Source organism: Xenopus laevis, chromosome 8L (genome assembly GCF_017654675.1).
Source record: "Xenopus laevis strain J_2021 chromosome 8L, Xenopus_laevis_v10.1, whole genome shotgun sequence".
NCBI lineage: Eukaryota > Metazoa > Chordata > Amphibia > Anura > Pipidae > Xenopus > Xenopus laevis.
The window spans coordinates 62,209,378-62,218,426 of NC_054385.1; the positions used below are offsets into that span (position 1 = coordinate 62,209,378).

The 9,049-nt window shown below is 38.0% G+C and overlaps 1 protein-coding gene across 1 annotated transcript; it reads left to right on the forward strand.

The window, feature by feature from the left end:
* Window positions 1-3,412: 3,412 nt before the first annotated feature.
* LOC108698502 (AP-2 complex subunit sigma) lies at window positions 3,413-8,707 on the forward strand. Its single transcript, XM_018230037.2, has 5 exons — window positions 3,413-3,573; window positions 3,941-4,090; window positions 7,495-7,608; window positions 8,140-8,199; window positions 8,310-8,707. Exons 1-5 carry the CDS (start codon window positions 3,571-3,573, stop codon window positions 8,409-8,411), a joined length of 429 nt encoding a protein of 142 aa, XP_018085526.1. The 5' UTR covers window positions 3,413-3,570; the 3' UTR covers window positions 8,412-8,707.
* Window positions 8,708-9,049: the final 342 nt, after the last annotated feature.

Here is a 9,049-nt window from a genome sequence, read left to right on the forward strand (position 1 = left end):
ATTATTAGTGCCCCAGACTTTGATATCAAAACTCGTTATACTGTTAGATCCTAAAAAAATACCAGTAGGAGTTGAAGTTGTATTCTACTAGTAAACTGTCCATCAATTTAACGCCACATCTAGTAGGAAAATCCAAAGGTCAGCAGTGAAAAAGACTCTTGTATCAGTAATTAATACAGTTACCAAAGTTGGATTAATAGTGGTTTGGGCCCTAGTTTGCTCTCTTGCCACTCTGCCTCACCCAAGTGATAATGGAATGATGGACCAATAGAAACAATGTTTGAACAACAATATTTGAAAATATCTGGCACACATTATGCATGTGTGTGTCTTGTTTATCCAAAAACCACATGAGTAACATCTCATATGGTAAAAGTACCACACAGCTCTGCAGCACGTTTCCCATGAAACCCCCATTGATGATGATGAGCTCTTAATATAATTTGAAAGAAAGATTATATATACAGCATCAGAAAATGCATAATGTGTACATGAGCTGTAGTTGTTTTTTCCCTTACTGGTTGTTTTATGCAGAACTTTACAAATGTACATGAAATAACCAGTTATTTCTGGGTTGGAAAACACTAACTCAAATGCAGTGCAGGGAGGTGGTAACAAAAAAGGCTGACACACTAGCATTCCTAATCTACATTGTAACAGTCTGAGTTTGCTCTCTCTATACTTCCACTTTGCCGACAACCCTAAAATTCAACCCACTGACTTGGAATCATAAGTCTTTCTAAATTGTTTCTACCTCAGGCACCACACATATTTGCTCCTGTTAATAAATGAAAGTTGTGGCAACTGTTATTGTGCATGTACTGTTATCGCATATTGGGTTCCATTTGTGGCTAACATTTTCAAAGTGGGATTACATCACTTACTGTACATCAGGTACAACTGCATTGGTGTTTATACCACATATTTATTTCTTTCTCTGTTCAGAAGAAAAAAACAAGTAAAGTAGAGGGCAGTACAATATAACAGTCCAAGATCCCTATATGTATGTACTACTGAATATGCCAGGCAAGTAACACTGGAGATAGTCCATTTTTAGGGGCATATTTATCATAGGCGTATAATTAAGTTCGGTGAACAAGATATGTATAAGGGAGCCTTGTCTGTACATGCTTAATCAGTCCTTTATGAGTGCACAAAACAGGACCACCACAGTAACACCAGCTGCTACACATATAAGAAAACATGCCCCCACATCCAAGGCAGGAACTAATAAATATAGTACGGCGCAGGAAGGTGTCTGTGTAAATAAAATGATGTAGCTTTTATTGTATCACATTGAAAAACAATCAATGGAGTGGAGCCTTACGCTTTATGTGGCATCTCGCCACTTCATCAGAAGCAAGCACTGCATGATGGGAACTTAAACTTGCTTCTGATGAAGTGGCAAGATTCCCCAAAATATGTAATGCATAAGGCTCCACTCCATTGTTTTTTAATGTGATACAATAAAGGATAAATCATTTTTATTTACACAGATACCTTTGTGCTCCATAATATATTTATTAGTTCTTGCCTTGTCTATAGAAAAATAATCATCAGCTTTTACATGCCTGTTGGGAAGTTTGGTCACTTGAGTGCCTGCTCAAATACTAAACGGATGGATGCACCTGGGCCTCTTATATTCTGCAGTGAGTTAATTCAACTTTCATCTGAAACCCCTCTTTGTGTACTTCTCTAAGATTTTCCCCATATATACTTCTCCATACATCTACATATTTGTGTCTCACGTATTCCCACCCCTATAAAATGTAAGCTCTTATGGGCACAGCCCTCATTACCTACTGTATATTTTTTTTATTGTCAGTTATGTACCATTATGTACAATCACTGTGGGATTTGTTGGTACTTTAATAAATAATACTAATACACAAGGGCAGTGCAAATCATCTTCCAACAATAGTACAGGACACACATCAGGTGGAATCATATCACACTGGAAGCAGCAGGGAGATACATGCTATTATTTGCTGTTGGCTAATAATTGTTCAGACTAGCTGAGGAGAGGATCTGCCAATGGGCTTTTCCTCCAAAGAACCAACTGGAACACTGCAAAATATCAATCAAGTGTCATATGTTCTCTACCATCCTGTAAGTGCCTACACAGAAATCATGTGTATATTATTGTACAACCAGTGTGGAACATATATTCAGCACTATACGTTGCTTGCTATAAATACCTGACTGGAAATTCTAAAAACGGTATTACTCAGTCAACACTGTATTGAATGTGGTGTTTGAATAGAGCTGCTTGCAGTGCTCGCCAGCTGAAAAATAAAGATAACAAATAAAATGCTATCATATGGTTAAAGGGAGATCTCCACCCAAAAAATATTTTGTCTGCACTATGAAAAACATTTTGTTTAATCTAAACTACTTCACAATATACAGTACCTGAAAATGTTTAGTTTTAAATGTAGTCAGACAATTAATTGCCACTGAAATCAATATTTATTGATTCCTTTCTATTAAACCAAGAAGAGAAGCCAGTTCTTCTCCCAGCAGGGGCATTGCTATAGGAAAAGCAGACCTTGCAGCTGCTGCAGGCTGCAAGAGTGTGGTGGTGGCCTAATTATTGAGCAATTTCAATGTATATTGGTGTAACAGGTAAACTTCTGGAAGTTTGAAGGCCTAATATTAATTCATTAATAGGGCCCCTTAAAAGGATGTTTATCCCAACTGTGCCATTTTTAGAGGGACAGTCCCTCTTTTGACAGCTCAACCTGCAGTCTTTCATTTGTACTGGAAAGTCACGTTTTTCTCTGCACTGAACACCTAGAAAAAGAAACAAAGTTTCTAACTTAATTAGCACAGAACAGCCACAACAGAAGGTAAGATACATTTGTAACAATTCAAATGTATCTAGATAAGCAAATAATTAATTGTAACAATAAAACAGGTCCCTTGGGAAAAGTTAAACTCACAGCTTAAAGGGCAATTCACCGTCATTAGCAAAATTGTAATAACTGAAAAAAAACAAAGAAATATATTCAAACTTTTATAACCTGCTATATTTGGTAAAATTAATATGGTAATTAGGGGGTGTGGTCTCTAAAATGGGCGTGGTCAAAACAACTTTTTTGTCCCTCTTTTTAGTTCCAAATTGTTGGGAGGTATGGTTTACGCCACTCCACTGGACAAATACTTGTTTCAATAGTAACTACATTTACAAATAACTTTAAATACTGAAATAATGTATATTGGAAAGTGGTATAAACATAAAGACGTTATCACTACCCATCAGGTGTGTGTGTGTGTGTGTGTGTGTGTGTATATATATATATATACACACACACACACGTAATATAACACAAACTAAAACTGATTTCCCACGCTAAAATGATTTTGTGCATTTTAATATTCAGCAAATAAGAATCTAGGACTATAGAATCATACTATCACGTGTTCACAGCCGTGTTCCATTGGCGTAAGCGTTCTCTCTCGCAACGCAATATCCTGCCTGTAACGCGGTGGATGCTGGAAGTTGTAGTTCCTCCGGAAATCCGGAGCTGCTGACAGGAAACGAAGGAAAAGAAGGGAGTGATCGCAGTCATGGTGAGACTATGTTATATTGGTACATAAATGTGAATGAATATATAAATATTGCACACCGTTAACGAAGACTGCAGGGTCGTATGTATGTATAATAGACGTATATGAATCGTGCCGATCTAAATGCAATTCATGTCATATAGCATGTACTAATGTAGCTGTCATTGGCCCTTATAAGTGATGTCACCCGAATGCCCATGAAGCAAATGTAAGGTCGGTTACTATACAGAGCAATTAGTAAGCCCGAGCTCAGTCACAGGCACATGTACCTAGGATTTCCCTGTTATTTTATTTGTATAAAGATAAGTGATTTTAACTTGCGGTACAGTGTATAGAAACACAGCCATGTTTTTTCTCTCCCCACCCCCAGATCCGCTTTATTCTGATCCAGAACCGTGCTGGGAAGACTCGCCTGGCCAAGTGGTACATGCAGTTTGATGATGATGAAAAGCAGAAGCTGATTGAGGAGGTTCATGCTGTGGTCACTGTCAGGGATGCCAAGCACACTAATTTTGTGGAGGTAGGTACTTACTGGTTTCTGTTACCCCTGAGGGATCTCCCCCAAACCCATTTTCCCCTGCCAAGAATGGAACCTTTCCCAAGCCATGCTGGATTTTGCACTTTGCTTTAATTTAGTCATGCAAATGGTCTTTCCATTAGTTCAGTCTTAAGGTGACCATAGACGCAAAGATCCGCAACATCGCCAAACGAGCCTATATTTCCCCGATATGCCACTAACGGGCATGGCTATATCGGGGGTAATCTGAACGTTCGGCCCTATGGCCGAACGATCGGATTACGATGAGAGCGCAATGGGCTCCGGCGGGATGATCGATCTCCGCCAGACGAAAAATGTCGGGACGCTCCACACATGGTCCGAAAATCGTACAAATCCTCGATCTTGCGTCTATGGCCACCTTTAATGTCAGATACTACTTCACAATGAACAGACTGGATAACAACCATCTTTAATGTGCACCCCACATATTGACACTGACTACTTAGTGTAAGATGGTAAGAGCCAGCTCAATAACCTCAGCTGTGACTTTAAATTCACACTTAAAGCGGTGGTTCACCTTTAAGGTTAGTTATTTGTCTTTTTCTTCTGACTTTGCAGCTTTCAAATGGGTGTCGCTGACGCCCTTCTAAAAAACAAATGCTCTGTTAAGGTGGCCATAGATGTAACAATTCCGATCTTTCTTGGAAAAGATCTTTCCAAGAAAGATCGTTCGTTTCAATACACACGTGTAGAGCTGAATCGTCAGATATACAGGTAGAAACAATAGAATTCTACCTGTATCAGACGATTCAGCACTAACAATGGCCGATGTTTGGGTGCCTTCAATCCCAATCAAAATTTTCCGTCCAGCCCGATTGACGAGCCGACCGGTAGCCAGGTCTTCAGTTTAATTTTACCAGTTTAATTTTTACACCGAACAGTTCTTTTAATGGTGGCAAACATGAAACACTTTTTTTATGTAAAGTTAATGAAACGTATGACTGAATAACAAGGCTGACCCAGCCCTTGACTGATCTATAGCCAACAGGTTACATAGCATCCAGGGCGTAGTCATATGCTAATTTATTTTTATAGCACCAGCATCATTTTGGTGCTTTTTTTTTTATCTCCGCTATTTTCATTTTATATTTTTATATAAAGTGGCAACACATGAGCCTGTTCCCAAAAAAAAAAAGGCTCTCTTATGCAGTTTGACCAAAACTGTATTACATAATTACTTCAATTATTTGCTCAGTAATTGGTGGAAAAGGGAGTGTGGCCACTTTCACTTTGTGGTGGGTCATTCCTTATCAAGGAATACATTCACTGACCATAGATTGTATTTAGATCTACAGCAAAGAAAAAACAGCAACCACATAACAAAGGTTAATCTCCAACATTGTTACTGTTATGGCAACTTGCAAGGCAAATGTGCTGTATAGGGGATACCCTGTGATAGACACCGATGCTTCAGAATAGCAAAGAATATTCATGCACTCTAAATTTTACCCTCTTTGCCTTCAGGTTTAGCCCTCTTAGAGGGCCTTCCCACAATTCTATAAACCATAGGGGAAAGATGGGAGGAACCACTACTGTTATACAAGTGAAAGTTCTCAGGGTTGCTGATATGCCAGTATAAATACTGGGAATATGCTGTGCTTAGTTGTCCAGTGCATTAATAATTAGCAGCCAGTTTAAGAGAGGTTACCAGTATTTACCAGGCAACAGTGAGAGTAGATTGTGAGGCAGAAGTAGAAGCAGTGTGCACTGTATGAAATGAGTTATAGCTGCTGCTCCCCCATCTACTTTAGGTTATATACCTCCCATACTACTTATAAGGCCCTTCCTACCCCCAGTACACTATTACTGGGTTGAATGTCTTTCAGCACAACAAGTCATGTGTCCGTATAATCATTAAGATTATTAATGTATCCATACAGTTAACCCATTATATAGCCCATTATATAGCATGTTTGTGGATGTTAAAATTTATAATATCACATAAGCACATAGACAGGCTGTGAGGTATAGAAATGTATTAGAGGGCTGAATCTACTATGATGGTTTCCAGTTAGACAGCCCTTGTGTCAGTAACCCCCAAATCATTCACAAATAAACTTAGTGCAAGTTATTGTATTATTGCACCAAATGCATACCAATCTATAAATCAGTATTTAACTTCATCTGGTACTTATCCTTCCAGTCAACATAAATATCTCTAATGGAAACTTCTGTTATGGATCAGTTGTAGTGTAATAGTCGTGTGACATTACAAATGCTGCAATGCTTCTTTCTGCATTCTGATGAATGCACACATTTAAAAGAAGGAAAAAAAAGGAAATATCCTCATCTTAAAGTAGCATCCAACTAGAAAAGATAATAGGCTTTATATAATACCTTTAGTTTTTCTTCATCCCTTCTTTGCCTCCCGTCCCCCAACACACTGGTAGCTGATAGACTTATTTTACTTACAAGTTCCCTTGTGAATGGCAAGTTTTTACATACTATACCATGCAAATGCCACTGTTTTAGCACCATAGTGTACATTTTACACTGGGGCAGATGGGATTATACCGTATGGTGATTATATTTGTATAATATTTCTAAACTAACCTATGGCACCAGTGTTACATTAATTCAGTTTAGCAGGTAGGTTGCTATCTTATGCAGGTCTCAGGCCCAAATAAAATAATCCGACTAAGTGGATGTCCAGTATTTTAAACATCTAATTTTATTGAAAGCGTTGCATAGTTTTGGAATAAAATGTAATGGTGGTTGTTAAAAAGGCACACATGTTCTCTGGGGATCTTTTCTATAGTACCCGAAAGTTCTAATTTCTACTCTCCAATCTTTGGTTAAACTTGAAAGGTCCTGGCTCTCCTTTCACCAAACACAACTTCTAAGTCTTTATTACGGCTCCCATGTATAGCCTCCAAGCCTAGGTTACCAGCCACAAAAGCACCAATTTTAGTTACAGCCAACATGGTTCTTTATCAAGCTAATATAACTTGATAATGAAACTTATTGTCTTGAAACATTGCTACTATGTGCCCTAATGCAAAGGGCACATGACATGGATGATCTGTGTTCCTCCTCCTGCATTTTGATACACAGGCAGAGAAAAGCAGATCCTTTCCCACTCACTCTCTCATGCAGTTCCACTGACAGGTACTGCGTCGACTGTGTGCAGCTTATCTGCTCAGTGTAGCTGCACCAAGGCAGCCAGTGAACTGACTAATTTTCAGCCTGCGTGGCTGTAGCTTTAAACTAAATAAATTATACTTCTATGTTTCTGATACACAGTGACTTTATCTTTTCCTCATAAACAGCTGCACAAAACCTCTTTGCAAGATTCTGTATTCTGCCACTTTTGTTTCCATACTATATCTCGAAAGTATTCTGTCATACCTTTTTTTTATTTTTAGTTTAGGAACTTTAAGATCATATATCGTCGGTATGCTGGGCTGTATTTCTGTATATGTGTGGATGTGACGGATAATAACCTGGCCTATCTGGAAGCCATCCACAACTTTGTAGAGGTGAGTAAAACACAGACACTTAGGTAAAATAGTAAAAAAAGCAAAATGTGTTGGAAAAATGTGGCAGAGTAGGCAGTGTGTTATAATCGTGGTAAAAATGAAGGAACTGAGAGGGTCTGTGATATGGCTTATACTGACAGAACAATGTATAATTTGGAAAAGATTATTCTTAAAGGTATTTACCCTTAAGAATCATCTTTTTTTTTTTATCCCAAATTATTCTTTGTTCTGTCATTATTAGTCTCTCAACCTTTTATTTCCCTCCCAGTTTTAGTTTCAGTCTTCAGTTTATACAAATAGTGGTATATTAAAGGGAGGGACTGGGTTTATTCACAACTTCAGTTCTCATTGAGAACCCAGCATAGGCCGAACAGAACCTACACAGCCAAAAATGTTTTCATTAACATTCATTAACTGCTGCTATTTTTACTCAATTATTGACTCGAAAACACGTTTTTTCAAATGGTGAGTAAACAGATATTATAAATATCTTCAGTAAATCTGCCTTTTTTTTTTTTTACTTTACTATAGGTGTTAAACGAGTATTTCCATAATGTATGTGAATTAGATCTGGTGTTCAATTTCTACAAGGTGAGACTGCTTCTTCACATTCATTAATACATTTCTCAGTTCTGTCTTCTTCTTTCAGTTGTTTCTCTCTCCGTTGTTCTTTTTGTTAAACATTTGCTTTTCCATCTTAGGTATACACAGTGGTGGATGAAATGTTTTTGGCTGGTGAAATTAGAGAAACAAGTCAGACAAAAGTTTTGAAGCAGCTGCTGATGCTCCAGTCACTGGAATGAAAAGGACCTCTGACCTGTCGCCCACCTAAACTCTTCAGTATCTTGTGTATATATAAATATATATATGTCCTCCCTTTCAGTCCTGTAATAACATTCCAGACAGGAGCTTAATCTCCTCATTAACAACCACCGTACTGTTTCTCTTTAGTCCGCATTATGTGACCCATTACAACCTCTACTTTTTCTTCCCAGAACTCTATATCCTACCTGCTCCTGTCTCTTTGCGTTTTCTCCAAAAATTGAAGTTTTTTTTTTAACTCAATGTGAAAACAATAAAATATTCTGTGTATGAAAAAGGCTGTGGGAGAGAATTGGGGAAAGGGGGTTGAAGGAGTGAAGCGTTTGCAACTAACTGGTTATAAGAGAAGGGAGAGTATAAATATGAAGTATTGTGCTGGACCAGGGCATTGTGATGGTACTTCCTCAGTAACATAAGGGAGGTGTGTTGTCTGCATACAAGTTGCTAATCATCTACAGCAGGTAAATCCCTCCAGTTTTGTACGTTTTCTTCTTAAAAGCTTTGGGGATTATTTCTTACTTAGTAAGATTTCATTATATAACACTCCAGTTTATACCGAGATTCTGAGCAAATCAGAACAGAACAAAAGCTATTGCTTACTGAAAGAGAGCAGGTTTAT

Excerpts from the sequence above, each read along its gene's own strand:
- LOC108698502 (XM_018230037.2), top strand. Across the intron at positions 7,609-8,139 it reads CCATCCACAACTTTGTAGAG|GTGTTAAACGAGTATTTCCA; the intron begins GTGAGTAAAACA and ends ACTTTACTATAG. Across the intron at positions 8,200-8,309 it reads TGGTGTTCAATTTCTACAAG|GTATACACAGTGGTGGATGA; the intron begins GTGAGACTGCTT and ends TTTCCATCTTAG.